The 21,929-nt window shown below is 37.5% G+C and overlaps 1 protein-coding gene across 1 annotated transcript; it reads left to right on the forward strand.

The window, feature by feature from the left end:
* Positions 1-756: 756 nt before the first annotated feature.
* On the forward strand, positions 757-21,876 carry htr1fb (5-hydroxytryptamine (serotonin) receptor 1Fb). The gene is made up of 2 exons (XM_079615040.1): positions 757-859; positions 20,568-21,876. Exon 2 carries the CDS (start codon positions 20,579-20,581, stop codon positions 21,713-21,715), a length of 1,137 nt encoding a protein of 378 aa, XP_079471166.1. The 5' UTR covers positions 757-859; positions 20,568-20,578; the 3' UTR covers positions 21,716-21,876.
* The last annotated feature ends 53 nt before the right edge of the window (positions 21,877-21,929 follow it).

Genomic DNA, 21,929 nt, shown 5'->3' on the forward strand with positions numbered 1-21,929 from the left:
CTGCCTCTCTGACCTCCCATCCTCTATATTTCCTCTTTCAACATGCTGCAAAACTTTTGATGTGAGCAAAACATCCTGACCAATCACAGTTTCGTTTGCCTCTATTAAGACGCAATCTTCCCTCCATCTCCCTCTTGGGTAAATATGCACATATCTTAGAATGCATTATCCATGTGCTCTAGACCTTCCAGGGTTTATTTTTATTATGCACTGCTGGCTGTCATGAAGCATGAACCCTGTCATTTATTGAGTGTGCTGATATTTGGTGGGATCTGTTCTGCTTGTTGAGGTCTGAGTGTCTGAGCTTCACCGGTTACATAACAGCCAGATTGCAGAAGGTGGCTGAAAATGAATCAGTCTATTGAACCACCCTGGAGGACCTTGGATAGCAATAATAATAATAATCACTACAACAACACATATATCTTATAAAACACTATATTCAAATAAACTGTAAAATGTAGGCCCTACTTGGGAAACTATAGTAATTAATTTCCCCTAATTATTTTTTTATTTGGTCAAAAAGAAAGTAGGCTAGTAGGAAAATCTTGACGTGAGTGAGTCGTGCTCACGTTAAACTGGACTCATTGGATGTAATTGCTGAGTAATTCTTCTCTAAAACAGTGCCTACCGTCCCTCTCATTAAGCACCTGTCAAGCGCACCACGGCGCGCGGCTCCCACGCACTAGATGAGTCGCTCGCGCTCTCATCTCATCAGAAGCATTAAACTACAGCAGTCACACGCAGCTCCAAACACCGACACCGACATCTCACAGTTCCGTCAGGGAATTCCGTGTAGGGAATTTTTATCCAGGGAAATCGTGCTGAATCGAAGACTTCCTCTTTGGAATCACTAAAGGTAAGTCAAATACCAAATGAGGTTGACCACCTGTTTTCCGAAGTGTGTTTGTATCTTATGATGTGTAGGCTATATATAGGCTAACATATTGACAAATATTTTAAGAGTCATCTGGAATTACTGTTCAATTAACCTTTCTATTTATGTATTTATTTATTTAAACGTACATAGAAAATCTTAAGCCTAAATGAATTCATGATTATGTATTGCTCCAACCAAAGTAGACAATGAAAGCACAGTATGAGCACAGGGTTCCATCATGGTTTTGGTCCAAGAGAATACAGAAAATGATGACAAGGAATTATTTAGCTTCTGGCTTCTTCTTTGGCTTCTTTATAGCTTATATTATTCAGTTGAGTTCTTGTAGATGTTGTACATCTTCTTGCCAAATAAATTCTACTCCCATTTAAATGGTTGACATATTACAAATTACCAATGGTCTCTCTTTACAAATGTTCTGCTCTCATTTGTATCCATTTATACTTTACTATTTTTACTGTCATGAAATGTATGGCCATATGGATTATTTATATACTTTATTATTTACTTACTAACTTGAATAATGGGCTAAAATGTGTGAATGCTTAGCTAAAAATAATATATATAAAATATTTATGTATTGTATAATATATTATTGTTTTGTAATAATATATTATTTTATATATAGATAGATAGGTAATAACAAACTGTATATTACTCAACAGCCCAAGTTAATATATATTCACATAGAAACATGTGATAATGTGTTTGTTAATTTCTACTAATGAACTTATTAAACATTACTTATTGATTAACAGACCATTATTTTATATAAATTGGTATGCTTACAAATGTAATTACATTTTAAATTGGTATATTTCTTATCTACAAATTTAAACAGATGTTATACAATTATTAAAATCGTATTTGTTAATGTATCCGAATCCTAACACATTTCTTTAAACTTCTCTGTAAAGGGCTGTTAGTTAAGTTTAACTAAATGCTTGATAAACAACACAAATAATTGTAATTTGGGCGCAAAACATATTTTTATCACCACGACACTTTGTATATATCCATATAGAGGATATTCCTTGAATCGTATCAACAGGAGAAAACAAATAATATGTTTCACAATAATGTTCACTTCACTGTTCATTTATCAAAACAATAATATAATAGTTTGAACCATGTCCCCTTAATTGAACCCTGTAGCCTACACTGTTCACCCCTTAACCAACCCTTAAACCTACACCACCAAACCTGTCCCTAGCCTTACCCGTATCACACCTCATAGAAGCAAGTGTTTTGGAATTTAACAGGAACACAATACTTTTTTTGACGCAAATACATAATTAAAGTCACCTAATATAAAGTGGCACCGGCCATTCTTATATTGTTCAATTTTCCGTCTAGGTCAACATTTTTTTTAAATTTGTACATTTGTAAATGTAAAAAAGGGCATTTGGTAATGATGAATTGAAGTTTAATGATGTGTTAGCATTGTCATTTAACTTTCAGTTCATATGATGATGCATTTTACAATTTAAAAGCTTATTTGTTAATGCCATCTTGTAATGATCTGGTAATCATATTGTTTAATAAGTTCGTTAGTAAAGAACAAGCACTATCTCATATTTCTTGCTATGTGAATATATAGCTATTAACTAATGATCCATTAACCATTATATAATGTTTGTTAATTATTTAATGAAAGTTATTATAAAGTGTTACCAAAAAACTGTAAAAATATCAATTTGTATATATTCATAACACCAGGGGAATGCATGCCGATCAGGCAGGGGAAAATACTCCCCCAGAAAACAATATGTAGTATAGAGACAGACTGTATTCATCAACATCTTAAAAAAAATAAAAAAAAATAAATAAATAGGGCTGACACTGTTTTGGTTGTCCCCGTCAAGTTATTCCAGAGCTGCGCTGTGACTCTGTGATGCAAAAAAACAGCTCTGGGGCAGAATACATGATAAATTACAATTCAGAGCTTCTTAAAAAAAATAACAAGATCCTCTCCTATATCTTTGTATCCTCTGAGAATACAAATTATAGTCTCAGATATTTGTTTTTAGGTTTTAAAAATTAAAACCTGATATACATGCTGTGCATATTGATAGAAGGACTGCCATCCTTATCTCTGCCAGTCCTGCACCTTTGCCTTTGGCCTATAGGCAGATGCCCTATGTTGTCTCATATTTAATTCAGGGCCAGTCAGGTACATTTTGTTCCTTATAACCATTATTATGAGCACAGGGCCAACGGTAAAATATACTGATTGCAATTTGACTGCTTAAAATAAAGATTTTTCAAAAGATGACATGGATGATAATAACACTGATACTAATAATAATATACAGGTACAGCTGACAATTTGTCTTACTGTTCAAAATAGTTAAAAAAAAAAAAAATTAATATAAGAATTAATGGCCGGTTTCACACAAGGCGTAAGCCTAGTCCCAGACTAAACTGCATGTTTGAGCTGTCTTAACTGAAAGCAACTTGCACTGACATGTCTTAAAATATACAGATATTGTTGATATGGGGCATGACGGCATCATTCTGACCAGGAGTCCCCGATTTATTAATTTCTTATTTCAGACTGGTAGAACACCAACTCCTCTCGCTCGCTTCCTCCAGATATCCATCGCCACCAGACACTGTATTGGCACGACATGATTGACATTTAGTTCTCATTAATTCTCTGAATGCACACCCTATGGAGATTCAATTACTGGATGAAGAATAGGGTTTTGATAGTGTGACTGTGTGCATGTAGTGGAGTATGAAATATCCCATGAGCCAAGTAAACAGTGAAATTAAAACAAAATGAAATTCCTTCTAAGAAGCAAAATAATTACCCAAATCTCCAATGGGGTGCTTTTGGTGTGCAAATAAATGAGTTTGAATAATGGGGATTTGTTTCTTTTTATTTATTTAATTTGTTATGAGTGGATATCTTCTAATTTTGCATTAAATATTTGGAGACTTATAATTAAATATTTAATTGTTTTGGTGCATCGTTGGCTTGGGCTGTTTTGAGTGTGCTTTGAACCCATAATACGTAAATAAGCTTCGACATTTCGGCTAAAAAACTGCTATGTATCATAAACAACTGAATACCTAATGAATAGTTCGCACTGAATTTTTTTTATCCGGGAAATATCAATTGACCAGAGTTAATTTAACCAAAACTTCAACAGATCTTTTTAGCACCTCACACACTCCAGCTAATTGGACGTTGCTGAGAACTGTCAGCCATGCAAATTGAACCAATTACATCTGCTTTGTTTCTGAAGGTAAAGAACAAGAGTGTGTTTGATGCACTTCCAACTCGATTGCGGCGTTATTGATTGAGGCCATGCGGTCAGACAGCCTGTAATGATCTTGTGATTGTGCCCATACGATTTTAGTGCCCAGAAGCATTCCATCTGTTGACTTCCATCTGAATCAAGTTCAGACGACACCTGTAGGCGGCACAGGTGGCCCTATGTGTACAAACATCCACACCATGACTTCATTTAGAGACATTCCCACTGGACTGAGACTAGTCCTGTATTATCTGTTCTTTGTGTCCAAGACATGACTTTGGAAAGAAGTAGTAGAGCCTTGAACAGTATTAAAGGGAATGTCACAACCAGGCTGCCTCCAGCCTGAAGTGCCGTCACCGGTCCAACACCCAGAAGGCTTTTTGGCACAGCCACTGCTGAAAGTTTGAGTAGGACGGATCTTCAGTCATTCTGCATCTGGCAATGTGTTCTGATATCTCTCTGTGACAGTCTGTTGTTGTTTGCTCTCTGAAGCAGAAATTGCGAAAAATTGCATAACCTCTTAAGACGTGTTGCATAAGATTTATGTATCCTACTCCAAGGCACAATTCTTAAGTTTGTTTAAAATCTCACATTTCCTGAGTGAAATTCCAACATCCAGATGGTAACATCATGCATTGAGAAGAATTAAACTTAATGCGTAAAACGTTCTCCTTGGAAAAATGGAATTCTGATACTTAAAATTGATGCTATTACATTTTTTTATCCACAGTACTGTCTCAATGTAAATAATTCATTGGTGCACGATATTCAAAAGAAAAAGAAAAAAGTCTCTGTAATATTTAATCAAATGTAATAACTTACTCTTCCTGTGAAATTACATTCCTTATTGACGTCAATATGAATAGACAAAATAATTTCAACCACTGCCCTTTAACTACCTGTTTACTAATATCTGCGACGAGCCGATGAAACTGGTGCATCACATGCCGGTGAGAAGTTGCATATTAGTTGCATCTGCGCCAAAACCCTGTTCCCTAGGTAAATATTGATGTTTATTGCTAATTACGGTTATAATTATTTATATTAATTAATTAAAATATTGTGCCTTCTGTGCTCATTTAGTAATAGGTTGAAAAAATATAAGTGTCTTAAACTAAGTGCATATAGCTTGTCTCGTTGGCAATGTATATTTACACTAACGAAAACGAAAGAAAAAAATACCTGTAAATTTGCTAGTTCACCTACATGAAATCAGATATAGTAAATTAGTTAGACTGTCGCTGACAGGTGAGGGACGGATATATATACCGGCTTCCTCTTCTGATGATTGGTTGGATTACCTGAACGTGCTCCTCCCTTACTTCCTTAAAGGGATAGTTCACTTTAAAATGAAAATTCTGTCATCATTTTGTTTCAAACTGTATTAATTTCTTTCTTCTGCTTAACACAAAGGAAGATATTTTGAAGAATGTCAGTAACCAAACAGTTAACTGGTCCCATTGACTTCCATAGTAGGAAGTGAACTATCCCCTACTTTATTTCATGATTTCACACGTACAAGAAACCAGATAGTAAATTATGCTTATTTTTGTTGTGCTGTCAAAATTTTACTCAAACCCAGAGTAGGCTACTCCCCAAAAAGCAAGAGCAGGACAGCAACCGGAAACCGAAATGAGATTAACCCCCCCCCCCAAAAAAAAGGGCACGAGACAGTTTCGCAAAATCAAGCTTGACCATTCAACTCGGAGGGCCCTTGCAGAATCTGACTGGAGCTTGAAATGCTTGCGGCATCGGACGAGTAAGCCCCATAGACAGTATAAGAAATGGACACAGCGACCCCATAGGTTTCAACGGAGAAAAGTGAAGTCAATTAGAAGCACTCACTTCCTGATCGCTGAGCGTAGTGCGCAGGCTCAAACTAAGCTTGACGACGTAGATGTGACGTGAGCAACCTGTCTGACAGTTGTAAGTCTTCTAGTAGCTGTACCAAGAGAAATCTGAATCATTCCCTTCCGAATCTCGCAGAGATGGAGAGTGTGAGTATTAGCTGTCCATGAGCTAGCAGCAGGAGCAACTTTATGACTCCCTATATGGGCTTCTCCCTTGACTTTATCCTCCTTTAGCTTCTCCTCCTGTCTATACGGTAATTTCTCTACTGTGCGACAGAGAGTCGAGTTATGACGCAATCGTTAGCCTATTTTTTACAAAAACTGCCTCTACAGGGCCATATCGTACAAGGTAATGGAGCCTTTTATACATTGTCATGTTTCTTTAGAAATAAATAATGGACAAATGGAGTCTTTAAACGCCTCAGATGTAAAGATATTCGCTGTCAAAGTGACGCCAAAATGAATGGGAGTCAATGGAATGCTAACAGCAGGTGATGGTCTGCTAATCAATGGCGGCCCCCGGGGAAGCTTCGGTTTCCAGCTGATGGTTTACCCCCTTGGTAAGCCCCACCAGCAGTTGACCATGGCTAGCTTTATTGTATGGCGCAAGATTAGAAATTGATTTGGATTTTACTTTAGCCGTTCGACCCGGGGAGCCCTTGTATCGTCCAACGGGAGCTTTGGGTGAAATTGCTTGCACCATCGGAGGGGTAGGCCCCGAAGGGTAAAGTAGATTGGAGAGAGACATACAGGTTGTATAATTCTACTTTAAATAATCTACAAGAGAAAGTGAAATCTGAGTTCATCAGGGCTTTTATCAGCCCTTTGATCGTCCATTTTCCTATGTCAGGGATGGTTGGATGGACCGTAGTGGAGGTAAACGCGGAGGAAAATGGTGTCTAGACGGCGGGGGAAGGGGAAGTCCTCTGCATCTTGGAGTACATGGAGTGGATTGTATAAACCGACGCCCCTGAGTTGAAGGCAGGGGCAATGGTGTTGATGGGTGGAGATTCCTTGGATCGGCAGATTGTGGAGGAGGTTCAGCGGAGACGAAGGATAAGCTCTTGACTTTGACTTGACAACAAATGGGCAGGGCCAAATGCAGTGAAACTGTCGTGGGACAGAGGTGGAGGACAGCTATATATAGCTATATCGGCTTCCTCTTGCACTGATTGGTTGTATTACCTGAACATGCTCCTTCCGAACTTTGTTAAATAATTTTCATTAAGACATGACAACATGTGACGCTATACTTGGGAGCTGTTTTGAGCCTTTTGGGTATTTTTTTAGGTTAGCCTATTTGTTCAGTATTTAGATTTTTGTGTAACCCAGATCATGGGTCAGATGTAACAACCCAATGTTTAGGTAGTTTTTGTGTTACCTGGATCCTGGGTCAAATATAACAAATAGGGGTTGAGTTATATATCGCAGGCTTTTTGCAACCTCTTCAGGAGAGAGCAGTGCAGCTCCGTCAAAATGGTGCATGTCTTCGGTAAAATACAGGTTTGTGTACATTTTATTTTATCTATAAATTCGTTATTGTGCTGTATCTTTTCACTTCATGCAAAGCAACATATAAGGGTGCGATGTAAACTCACCTAAATGAGTGCCGCGTCGATATTTTTGCGTAATGGATGCCTGATGCCTTATCAAATTTTACGACACAGAATATACACATTATTTTAAAATATGTTGTCAGAACTATACACTGAATTTTTATGGAGAGGTTATGGAGCCCGTCACCGCATATTTTGGCAAAATACACAGGGCGGCGTTCTTAAGTTCCCCTGCTGAACATTATTCAAGTTCCGGCAAGAGGTCCAGCACCGTTACGGTGGAAATGGGACAATAGCCTAGAGTCTGGTCGATTACACTTTAATTACTTGTTAATGTTTAATTTTTACTTCTAATATTTGTTAAACGAGCTTAAATGTTGCCAATATGTATTAAAAAATATATAAAATGTACTTTACTGAAAATAAATAAATTATCATGCAACAGTGGTTGTAGCGAATATTTTTTAAAAGTTTAGTTATTTTAGTAATTTAAGCTAATCCGTAGACATTAATGCATGTGAAGTAAATAAAAAGCTAGTATTATAGTAAAACTGTATAACTATGCTGGGTTAAGTCAATCCATTATGCTCGGTTAATTAAACAACCAAATTTGCTTGGCAAAATTAACCAAACATGTGATCTGACCTATATTTACGCAGCCCATGGGTTGAAAATAACCCAAATTGGGTTGTTTTTAACCCAGTGTTTGCTTTAACCTTTACTTCCTGTCTCCTGAGATACCTTCATCTGATCAATTTTTGAAGGCAGCATAGATGTGTCCTTCGCTGCCTTTGATATCCCACAATCCTGTGCTTTATCTGTGCCAGCTAAATAAATAAAGATGGCATCTGAAAGTTGCAGTTGGTGGTCAGTTTGTGTGTAAATGTATGTTTCTGCCCAATGTTGCTCGCCTTTGATGTCATTTCTTGTGAGAAATTACTATTGTAATAATAAAATATTTGCTTAGTGTCAAAGCTCGCTCTATTTTACTGTATATTTCAGTATATCTATATCTATAACTATTATTCTGTCTCAGAAGTTTGTCCGAAATCATTTTCAGTCATTGAAACTGCAAAGTCATTGCTTGATAACTTGGCAACAAATCAGCTGGCTAAAGTTTTTGGATGCAGCCAAGCTGTGTTCGACTTGAAGCGGCGCTGTGCAGACTGATCAGTGTATGACATCAAAGTACAGCGAGAGCGATTCAAAAGCATACAGAGCTTTTTACGGTAACTACGAGATGGTATGAATGCAGCATATCTCCAAAATAAATCTGCAGTGCTTGCATGACGGCCATGTGGTACAAGTTGTAGCTCTCAGAAAAATACGAGTCTACAGTTATAATTACAAGTTCTATGATCAAATGAATGCTTTTTACAAGTTAGAACAGTTACAGTAATTACGACATGGCATGCAGTAAATGCAGTACCACGGGAAATAAGATGCTGCAGCATCCCCTGGCTTGGAGCCCACAAAAAATAAAATCCCCTTACATTAGTTTAAAACGAATGCTTAGTTTGTGGTTCTTTTTTTTTTTTTTATAAAAACAAAAACCAACTTGCGCTTTTGCCTACGCCATCGTCCTGTCAGTCATCACCCCTCACTCTTGTCATGTGACTCCTGCGGCTCTGCTTCTCTTTATAACTGTAACGTCCGTTGAACCAAATTTATTTTATTTATATGAAAATGCAAAACGACGGTGGGCAAGTAATGTAACCCTATGTAGCCTAATAATAAACAAAAAATAATATTACGCAAATAATAATATTAGTAGGCTATGTCGAGCAATCATTGGGCCTCATTCACCAATATCTTCCTAAGAATTTTCTTAACTTTGTACTTAATAAACTTCCTAAGAAAAGTCTACGTCGGATTCATGACATGTTGTTCTTGTGTTCTTAGGATTGATGAATCCCACGTAAATTGCAGTGTTAGTGTTTCTTTTATGAGTTTTTTTTCTTCAACAAATGATCAGAAATACATTACAGTACAATACTATCAGTGTAAACGACTGCAGAATTAAATAAAATGCAGTAACCAATTATTTGGAGCAAACTGTCATCACTCAAATGTGCATAAGAGTACTCTTGAGTGTGCGTAGATTTTGTTCTTAGCTAAGAACAAATCCAAGATAAGAAAACATTAGTAAATGTCAGAATCTTCGTAAAAAGTGTGTATAGTGGGGTTTAAGAACACATTTCTTCATAAGAATGGTTGGTGAATGAGGCCCATTGAGTTTAAAGGGGTCATGACATGAGAAACCAAATTTGCCTTGATCTTTTGGTATATAAGAGGTCTTTGTACCATTAAAACGTCCTGCAAGTTTCATAGCTTAAGACGTCCTCCCCATTATAAACAAATCATTTATTTAATCAAGCTCTAAATACAGCTCGTTCTGGATCCATGGTAAGAAGTGACGTCACGGTGTGAAGTGACGTACCAGTGTTTGCATATGACCGCCTCTAGCACAAGACAACTACGCTTTAAGCGCAAGACAACTACGCTCATTTCGTATCATTGTCGCGCCCGCGCGCTGTGCGCCTCACAAGTGTTCAGTCGACGGACAGTGAGTGGGTCTGTGTACAGGGAAATTACGATGCCGCAGATGTGCTGTTCCTGGCTGTGGACAAACAACATCTTTGAATACGCTGCGAAAGATCCAGTCGTCAGGGAAAAATGGATGGACTTTATTTTTTGCGGACGTCTCAGTCACGGCAGTGTTAATTTAAGCGTTTGTTCTGTTTTGAGAACAAATCCCAAAATGATGCTGGCTTTGCCAGAAAACTGTTGCTCAAAGATAAGTCCGTGCCGACTATTCTGGGCTCAACAACGACGACGCAAACTGTAAGTAATGTATTTAAAACTTTAAACTACTTTTTAAATACGCCGAATCCGCAAATGTTCTGGCTGTGGGCGTTAATAATTGATGCATAGGCACTGACGTTAGCCAATCATAACAGTGGGCGTTAACACTGAACTCTTAAAGGGGAAACACCCCCAAAACAGACTGTTTGAATCAGAGGATGAGAAACAGGGTGGGAAAAGGTCATAAATCACTACATTTTAAAAGTTTTTTGTAAAAAAAACTATAGTAATACTATAATTGCACCTAAGGGAATATAATAATAAAATAAAAAACCCATGTCATGACCCCTTTAATTTATTGCCATTAAACGTGTTTAATGTGATCGTTCATCCTTACTACAATATATTGTTAGGCTCGAGAGTATTTCAATTAGATAATAAAGCCATTTGAATAATTTGTTTGTCCTAATGGTCTGGTGGTAAAATTCACAGAGGTCAGGCACACGTCTTGGTGCCTGACCTCTGAAATTTTTTTTGGCGCACAAAAAGTATTCTCGTCACTTCATAAAATTAAAGGAACACTCCGACTTTTTGGGACTTTATCCTATTCAACTTATCCCCCAGAGTTAGATAAGTCCATACATACCTTTTTCATCTCCGTGTGTGCTTTGAGTCTGTTTGACGCACCCACCGCTAGCCTAGCTTAGCACAAAGACTGGATGTAAATGGTTGCAGCTAGCATACTAATCCAAATAAGTGACAAAATAACGCAATCATTTTCCTATTTACATGTTGTGATTTGTATAGTCACAGAGTGTACAAAAAACAAAGTCAAATGAGACACAGACATATTTTAACCGTATAAATACTGGGAACTATATTCTCTGAAGGCGAAGCACTGCTACTTGGGCGGAGTGATAACCGCAGCACCTGAGACATGCCGTGGTGAGGAGCAGAGAGTTCGTTCAGAGCGCGTCTCAGGTGCGCTGCGGTTATCACTCCGCCCTATATTCAGGGAATATAGTTCCCAGTATTTATACGGTTAACATATGTCTGTGTTTCATGTGACTTTGTTTTTTGCACACTCCGTGACTATATAAATCACAACATGTAAATAGGAAAATGTTTGCGTTATTTTGTCACTTATTTGGATTAGTATGCTAGCTGCAACCATTTACATCCAGTCTTTGTGCTAAGCTAGGCTAGCGGTGGGTGCGTCAAACAGACTTATAGCACGCACGGAGATGAAAAAGGTATGTATGGACTTATCTAACTCTGGGGGATACGTTGAATAGGCTAAAGTCCCAAAAAGTCGGAGTGTTCCTTTAAGGTTGAACCACTTGAATCACATGGACTATTTTAACGATAACTTTCATTCCTTTCCAATGGTTAATTAAATAGCTGTCAACATCAAAAATATCTTAATTTGTGTTCCGAAGATTAATGGTCTTACGGGGTTGAAACGACATGAGGGTGAGTAATTAATGACAGAATTTTCACTTTTGGGTGAACTATCCCTTTAAGCGTGCCAGATGTTCTGGGCTCTAGTCCGCCCTTTGTTAGATTTTGCTGTATTTGGCCAAGCGGTCGATAGGGTGGCTCGCCAATGTATTAGATTTCTCTAATACATAAAATAAGTAAGCTTGACCAGACTTCTTGTGGGGAGAATAATTTATTGAAGGTAGTAGTGTAGCACAGTTCTTCAGCAGTGATGTTAGCGTGTAGGCCTTCGAAGAATGTCTGCCTGTGTGACAGAACTTGAAGACAAAAGGGCTGCATACAACAGAAAGCTGTTAGGACCTCCCACAGGAGATTTATCTACACTGCAATCTACTCTGAGCAATCTTGTTTCTTTGTCATTCACACCCATCAGTTTCTATGGGCCATACGTCTGAATGGGCCATTTGGTTCACACCTTTACAGACACAGATAGAGTTGATTGCATCTGAGGCACAGTCACAATGTAAATGCATCTGACTAAAGATGATTGAAAATACACGATCTTTCACCTTGTAAAGCTTTTTTTCTCTCATTTAAACGGATCATCAGTGATTTGATATCAAGAGCAGGGACACATTTGTGTGCATTTTGTTTTGTGATTTTACTGGAGCGAATAAAATGTGTCTCCGCAACAGTGTTAAATTGACAGGATAGATTGAAGCGTTCGTCTGTGTGAAGACATTGCGCGCACGAGCGCCAAGAGAACACTGTTGCCTTCCGTCACTGATAACAGAGGCAACGAGCATCCCCCCACCCCACACTCAGCCACCCCTGCTCAAAATACATCCCGCGGCTATGCGTGTGCTTATGTTTTAAGAGTCCAGTTTCTCAGAATCATTGTTGAACACTGTAGACATTTGAAATCACCCCAAACAAACACATTACTCCCTTCATTGGACTGGCCCCAAAACGCACGAACATGCAATGCAAGAGTGGATGCCTCTTTATCATAGCAGAAGCGAAGCAAAATAAAGCGAAGATGACGAACGAACGACAAGGAAAAACCTGGAGTACACGAGTATGCAAGCAAGAGTTTGTTGTTAGTCGCGAGCAGCACACACGAATGTTAGTCACATATGGAGTAGAAACAACGCAACCTCAGCGTCCGTTTTCAGGCCTTCCGGCTTAGGTCTCTCCAGGGCTGGAAAGCTTTTCTAATTTTAACGTGGGTTTTAAAGCTCTTGCCTGATCATAACCCTTCTTTATCCAGTGATATTCCTCTGACATTTTCTCTTTTGAGTCTCTCAGCCATCTCTTTTTCAACAGTATTTCTTCAAATCTCCCTCTTGCTCACTCTCTGTCCTCCCCCATCATGAGTGTATACTGCTGATTGGCTACGTTTTTTGTGGTGCTCGGTCTGAATCACTTTCAACAGCATTTTTTTCAGAAATCGCTTACTGCACCTTTAAGGATAGTGGATCTAGTTCTTGACACAACAGACCTGACTTTGAATTCGCATGATTCCATTATTCTCCTCTTTTCCATCATATATCAGCTAAGTGGCATTTATCTTATATAACAATGAAGAACATGTTCTAAAAGTGGAAATAAAGTGCTCAAAGCTAAGTTTAACAAGTATTATGGGTAAATTGAAATTGAATGTGGTGTCCTTGTTGTTTGGGTGGGCTGATATTTCGATCGCGGCATGTGCAGCTCCCTTCTTGGGGATACATATACTGATCAGCAGGTTAAGGGTAGGGGTAGTTGTAGGGGTGGGCTAGGAACAAGGAAGTACCCAATAATAATCCATTTATGATTTTAATAAATATGCATTGAATATATTGTTATAGTTGTATAATGTTTTATATTACAATACGCTAAGTATATATACTTACACTTTGTTCAAATGGCATCTTACGTAGCCTACATAGCAATATATATATATATATATATATATATATATATATATATATATATATATATATATTTGCACCAATTATTCATAGGCCTAATAGTATCTGCCTAAATTTTATTTACAGGATATCTCCCATCCCCAATACACAGGTGCCAGCATAGTTATAATTTACCCTATTTACTTTTTTAATACACATTGCTGGTGTTATTTTGCATGATACATAAATCACTGCACCTTGTTGTAAGAAATAAAATTGCTTTGTCATCTTTTATCAAAATGAAATAGCTTGCTCCTGCTCTGAAATGACTTTCCTTTTCGTCCGTCTTTATTAATCCCTCTTACCTTTCAACCCCTCCCCTCTCCGACCACCTGGCTTCATTCTGATTTGTAACAACCATTTCTCATGATCCAATCCAATCAAAAATTGATAGAATGAAGACCTTTCCCTACATTTTTCGCATTGAAAATACTATTTCACTAAGAAGTGAGTCACATGGTTTCATGTTAAATGTTTCATTTAGAGCATCCGCATTTGGAATACATAAAAAAGTCTAAACTAATAATTTTCCAAAAAATTCACACATCGTTTAGTGTTTTCTGAATCACCATATTTGTTTACTTGTTTTTGATTCGCTAATTTACTCTGGGAACATGTGTCAGAGCTGAAGATGCCACAGCACTAACAAAAACTGACGAATCTGCCGTACCATATTAGTGCTCCGTGAATGAATTGAGTAGGTCGTTTCGGGAGAGAACTGTGAGACCTTATATATTCACTGAAACTTCTCGCAATTACCTTTGGTCTTCCCTGGGGAGGGGAATTGCCATCCCAGGCATGCAGGGATTTAAAAGTATTCAAGACTTTCAAGCAAATACTTTTAATAGAGTGTAAATCAAGAAATTATTGGTGTGATTTTTTTGAAGTCTCTATTGCCTGCACACATAGAATGGATCCTGTTATTCGTTCTTTGGTAGAATATGGCTCTTATCTATCATATTAATTTTAGAGAAATAATAATTTTTCTGAAATAAGATCTGATGACTTGTTTTGCATAGGCCCTACTCCGGGAATCCATGTTTAATATTACTGTGAGTGAAAGGTCTTTAAATGCATGACAGTGATGAAAGTTGGGTAAAGATCAAAATTAAAGTGAATTTTTACATTATTAAATCCTTTAAAATACTGCTGTACATATTACTGCTAATCTGATATTCAGCTTAACCTACGCTTTGTTTAAAAAACCTATTGAGCTGTCTCCATTGGCAGCACTTCAAGCATTATAAGTGCATGAAGATTATTGCATGTAGGCAGCATAATTATACCTCTTCCTAAGATACCTTATTTTGGCAAGATTCTAAGGCAGCTTCTCATGCAATCCCAGAATGCTTATGGTGCGTTTCCCAAAACAGCATCGCAGATCAAACCAAAGAAAATGTGAGGTATGAACTGGAACATCTTGTTTCTGCTAACAGGTGCTGTAAGGGCAGAACACAACTTTTGCCTATACAGTGCAAATAAAATTATTTAATTTGTTAAACATTTAAGTACTACGTCATTCATTTATTTTTGTTTAATCTTCTGTTGACCTGTTATGATTAAATGTACAACACAATGAACTGTATTTGAGATCTATAAAAATATTTTACAGAAAACAATAATTCATAATCATGAAGTAAGTTTTATAATGATTAATTTTACCGTTTCAATAATTCAACCACACTTTGAGTATCATGTATTGTTTAATTCAATTCAAATTTATTTATATAGCTCATTTCACAATTTTGAATGGTTGCATACAAATGGAAAGTTACAAAAGTAAAGATATGTAGTCAACAATGACTATAACAATATAGTCAGTTTGAAATAGAGAAAAAAAATCCACGTACATGATCAGAAGTTTTATTAATTTAATTTTTATTAATTTAATTATTAATTATATTACACTCCAGTGCATACTGTACTAATACACTTTTCCCATTAATGGTACTTTAAAGGGGTCGTGAACTGGATTATTTTTATTATTGTATAATGTTTCGTTGGGGTGCCCTTATAATGTTAGTGTGATTTTTACATAAAAATTGTCATAATTTAGAAAATAATTTTTTTCCTAGCCTGATTTTAGCCTCTGATTTGAACGCTCTGTTTGAAGGGGCGTTTCTGCTGTGAGACTTCAGTGTAAACGCCCACTGCTGTGATTGGCTGACATCTTTGCATATAAATTAGCTAGTACTTTGAGAGTAGAAGCGCGAAGAGACAATATGCATTCTGCAGAGAAATGTTACAGGTGTTTTTATTCCATCCACACACACTGAAACACAAGCACGTTCACATTCTTCCGTGCACAATAATTAACATGTTATGCCGGTTTATGCAATTGATTCCTTCAGGGTTAATGACAGATCATTTCGGGTAAAAGGGAACAAAGCATGTTCATGTTCTACAGGCCGCTTCGCGTTTATTTTCAAGCATCGCTTACATTAGCCTATATTGAGACTTTTCTCTGCGATTCACAGTCTTTAAATCCATATAATTTGTGCTGTCATTGATGTAAAATTATGTTTGCTTATAGTAGTAGGCTACTTGTAACAATAGAAAGAACACAAAGGAGGCCTAAACCCAGTTTTGTGTGATGCATATCAGCGACCCGGGTTCAAATCCAGTCCGTAGTATTTCCTACAATGTAGCCTACATATATCTGTTTCAATGATGTTCTCTGGAGAAGTGAGTTATTATACTGTCTGGGGGTGTCTGTAAAATGTCAGTAAAAGGCACACTTCAAGTATACATACTTGGAATAGTTCCACTTTATCACAAACAAATACATTTCATACAACTTTAGTTGAACTTCAGGACTGCTTTCGGACAACTAAAATGCATTTAGTACTAATTTAGTTGTTCCAATTTAAGGGGAGACACACGGCAGGCAAAAACATGTTTTTTTTTTTTTTACTGGTCAATTTTGAGATTTTTGGATATTTGTCTTCAATAACATATCTTCTTTCAGACTTGTGGGGGAAAAAAGCCAGAAATACACATTTAGGTCTTTATTTTACTACACTGTCTGTTTGCGTCTGTAGATTTCTCATAAATTCAACAAAAGTTGTCGTTCTTAATGTAGGTAATCAACTGGGAAAGTTTCATGGTGATATCTGCTAGTTAAAAAATGTACCCTATTCACCTGTAGTGTCTTGCCTTAACAAACTTTAAGTATACCAATTTATAGTGTGCTAAAAATACATTTAGTTTTACTAAAGTACATACGGATAAATTGTGCTTAAGTATACTATTTTTTCACTAGGTAGCTACCGACTATGCAATGTACTGTGGTAGTTACGCTATTGTTTGAGAAATGCACCCCAGTTTAGCACAATGTTTTGCATTAGCCCCTGTTGGTAGATGCTCTAACTGCATTTGATGTCAAAGAGCATCTTTCTCCATTGATGGCCATTCCAAAGTAACTGGGTATTTTTACCTTTTTTTTTTTGGCAAGCGACCTATTGTCAGTTTTTAATTACAGTCAGTTTTAAGATGTTTTACCAGTGACTGGTTCTTTATGGAGGGCTTGATATCTCCCTGTCTGCAGCCTTCGACACAGCTTAAATTAGCTGCTAGTCTGACTGTGTGTGTTGTTGAGGTGCCATCAGTCAATCAGCGATTAGTCACATGACATTTAGGTTCAGGTGATTGGCAGAAAACCTGGAAGCAGAACTGAGCACCGTAAATCACCATTAGCAAAAATGCCAGATTCTAAATCTTGTACCTCTAAGATTAGCTTTGCAATATGCTAATTGCTAACATAAATAAAACAAACAGAAACAGAAACAAAATTATATTAAAGTAAAATGTGAGTTGAGCATTCTGCGCACTTCACATGAGGAGTGCTATTGTGTGGCTCAACTTTGTTGCTGTCTACAACATTTCAGATAAGTCACTTATGATGTTCCATTTCAGTTAGGATGCATATGCAGAAATACGATTCTGAACAGAATGCTCATTTCGCAAAGGTTGTTTCCAAAAAGAAGATTTTGTAAAAAAAGATTTTTAATTTTGACAAAATTTCAAGGCAGCATTGCTAGTGCCTTTTGCCGAGGACAATCCCAGAAGACACTGCAGCAAGCTTAGAGACAAAAGTCCAATTGATGGATGAAAGCCAATTAGGAATACAAATTAATACATACAACATTTTTTGGCAAAAAAATAATTGAAAGTTCACTATTTTACTCAATATTTGTATGTGCTAGGTATTTATTTTTTTACTATTTTTATACTTTTTATACTCTTAAACTGCTGTCATACTAACACTTTTAGTGTGCACCCGGGTTCGTTTGTCGGTTCATGAAGGTTGGATGATTTGAATGCTGTTTTCCTGTCCCGACTCGAGTCCACTTTAAAAAGGTGGTCTGGGGTATGGTTCATGTGAACTCTGGTATGGTTTGCTGCTGACATGAACACAATCCAAATCGCTGAAGTGAACCACTATCAATGACGTATGATTCAGTAAAACTGTGTATTTGTGTGCGTTTCCTGAGATCCGGGATTGACGTAATGCCATTAGAGAGCATAGCTATTTCTCAAGGTACAAAAACCTAGTATAAAAGTGCGACAATCTTTGACACTTTGACGCTAACATACAGTCCCAGAAAAATACAACACTGTTGAACTCGAGTTCGAACCAAACAAACAACCAAATGTGAAAGCAACCTTAGCGTAGAGCAGCTTAGCGACATGCTAGTTAGTGTCAGAGTAGGCCCTATTGGAATCAACTTTTATACAAGTTTAGTCCGGAGTGTTAGCTTTATGATGCATAAAGTTGGTGCCTAAGATCATTTTCAATAGACAGCAAGGGAGCTCACTTTTTGGTAGTGCCAGTGTTTATAGCTAATGCTGGTAAATATGTGTTTATTGTGCCAATAAAGGTTTAATTCTAAACAATATAATTAGAGAGAAGAGTGCTATTAGTGTTTAAACAGCCTGATAGAACAGTCTGATCCTGCTCAATAACCAACAGCTGGAAGTGAGAAGTGTGGTTGGCAGGAGAAAATAGCATGGGATGATTACACTGCTAGCATGGCTTGGCATTGATAAAGACAGGGTTGGCCATCTATTCCCTGCTTTTTAAGCAGGCGACGTGCTTACTTGTGTGTTTCCACTGCACTGTGAAAAATTAATCACCAAACTTGTGTGAGGTGTATTAGATTGACTGGGAGGCGCCAATGTCTCTCAGTGTTATCAGTATCTTACTGCAAGGCCAGATTACAGCTTCACAGTAGTGACACAAATAGTAAACATTTTAAGATGCTCTCATCTAGCTTGGCATGTATAAGCATAAATATGCATATGCCTCAAAACATAAAACTAAAAGTAATATTAACCCGGCATAGTTTTAAGCAGTGTAATCCTGAACACCGTTTTATGCTCATATAAAGGGGTAATTTGGACATGGGGGCAAGCAAATTTGCCACCTTGAAAATTGCATAGCAGACTGTACCAAATAAGTGCTTGAGTTTACATTTGAAAATAACATATCTAAAAAATAAACATAGTTTGGTTGTTTCCTCAGCAAGGGCCTGTGAAATTTTTGTAAGTTAGTGCTCTTAAAATAAGCTTTTCATATTCAGTAGATTATGTAATTTATCCACTATTAACACTGTCCAACAGGAGAAATTCTATCTTTTTTTCTGAACTCAATTAAATTATATATTGTTTAACAGCATTCTGTGATGAAAACAGCATTTTTAAATAAAACGGCAAACTCCTTTGTCTTGCTGAAGCTAATTTAATGGCTATAAAAAGCACCACAACTGAAGGACAGTTGTAATGTAGGGGACAAAAATTATTAAATACTTTTCACACAATGAATGTTGAAATTCTTTGATTATTAAATTCTTGGTTTAGAGTTTTAAATGTATTATTTCATATTTGTTTATGATGAATTTTAAAATAGGGACAAAGTTATAACAATAAAATATATGCATTTAAGGCATTTCAAAATAAAAGATAAAGGCTAGCCCTCCATGCATAGTTAATATTTAAAAAAGGGGGACAATTTTATTTCCAGGATTAATGACATGCATATCAATTTTATATCCATATAAATGTACTTGTTTAATTGAAGAAATAATCCCTTGAATCTTGTTCGTTGTGCTTTTCATATAATACAAATAGAAAAATAATGGCTTGTCTACAATTGTTTTAATTAAAATAAACACCTGGTAAATAACACCCCTGAAGTTAACACCAATTCACTAGAATCGTGGTTTATCTGATTTAAAGGAGTAGTTCACTTTAAAATGATAATTACCCCATGATTTACCCTCAAGCCATCCTAGGTGTATATGACTTTCTTCTTTCAGACGAATACAATCGGAGTTATATTAATGAACACCCTGACGCTTCCGAGCTTTACAATGGCAGTCGATTGGAACCATCAGTTTGAAGTGTTAAATATGAATATTTTTCTTACACAAACTCATCTCTTTGCTTCAGTTGGCCTTTATTAACCCGTCAGAGCCGTGTGTAGTTATTTTATGAAGGATGGATGCACTTTTTCTGAGCTTCCTCCTGATGGTTGCAATCCACTGCCATTTTAAAGCTCGGAAGCGTCAGGGTGTTTATTAATATAACTCCGATTGTAATCATCTGAAAGAAGAAAGTCATATAAAATCATGTATATGTAATCCATGGGGTAATTTTCATTTTAAAGTGAAATACTCCTTTAAGACTTTTTTTTCCACACGCCTTGATATCAATGTAAACTGAAAGCTCACTGTCTTTTATTTTTCGAACGGAAGGAGTTTTGCTCTTGCTCATACTTTTGCTTTATCTAACTCTTACAGGTCACAACCGTATGGCGAATACGTTCACCATGGACCCCAGCAATTGCTCAGCTGTGGATCTCTCTGATGTTTTGGCCAGCCAGATGAGTCCCAGCAAGATCCTCCTCTCCCTGACTCTCTCCTTCCTGGCTGTGGCGACCACCGCCATCAACTCCCTGGTCATCACTGCTATCCTGATCACCCACAAACTCCACCAACCCGCCAACTACCTTATCTGCTCTCTAGCTGTGACAGATCTCCTGGTAGCTGTTCTAGTGATGCCCATCAGCATTGTGTACATCGCAGAAGAGACGTGGGTTCTTGGTCCGATAGTTTGCCACCTATGGTTGGGTGTCGATGTTACATGCTGCACCTGTTCAATTTTACACCTGGCTGCCATTGCACTTGATCGATACCGCGCCATCACCGATGCTGTGGCGTATTCCCAGAAACGCACGTATAAAAGAGCGATCATAACCATTTTTTCCCTGTGGACTCTGTCTGTGTTGGTCTCTCTACCACCTTTAGTGTGGAGGAAATCCTCAAGTGTGGAAAACAAAGATGGGAAGAGTGAAGTCATGGACTGCTGGATTGAGCACGACCACGTGGCCTTCACGGTCTACTCCACTTTTGGAGCTTTCTATATTCCACTGGCCCTCATTTTGGTGCTTTACTACAAGATCTACAAGGCGGCGGAGACACTGCGTAACCGTCGAGGGAGCAGCCGATTAGTCAAACAGACAGTGAGCAGCGTCATGCTTTCAGGAATGAGCTCTGATAAAGACATCACCCTCAGTCCCGACACATTCTGCCCAATCGAGAAGTCATTTTCCGAACCATCAACAGATGGGGAAAGGATGCGCAGCACTTCCTCGTCGGGTAATCTCATCAAGGTCCGCAGGAACCCAGGGGCTAGGGAGAGACGGGCGGCTTTGACACTAGGACTAATCCTGGGCGCCTTTGTGGTGTGTTGGTTACCGTTCTTCCTGAAGGAGGTGATAGTGAATATTTGTCCGACCTGCAGCACCTCTGCTGTGCTTGCAGATTTCCTCACCTGGCTTGGGTATCTCAATTCCCTCATAAATCCGCTAATATACACCATATTTAACGAGGACTTTAAGAAAGCATTTAAAAAACTCCTGCCCTTCTGTTGCAGCAATATCATTTGATATTGACTGGGAGGGAAAGAAAAACATGGTTTCATCTGCCAAACTTTTGCTGAAATCTGAAAGTTACAATGACAATCATGTCATACTGTAAATAAACGGACTTAATGCAAGAATTACACATCTTTCAGAGACATTTAATCAGTATATTGTTTATATAGTGCCTGTAAATTGGTACATGAAAGCATGTAAAACCAACCCATTTGCTCCACTCAAA

Source organism: Phoxinus phoxinus (genome assembly GCF_949152265.1).
Source record: "Phoxinus phoxinus genome assembly, chromosome: 6".
Taxonomy (NCBI): Eukaryota; Metazoa; Chordata; class Actinopteri; order Cypriniformes; family Leuciscidae; genus Phoxinus; species Phoxinus phoxinus.

What these genes read in the sequence shown, in the direction of transcription:
- htr1fb (XM_079615040.1), top strand. Translation starts at nt 20,579, where the DNA reads ATGGCGAATACGTTCACCATGGACCCCAGCAATTGCTCAGCTGTGGAT.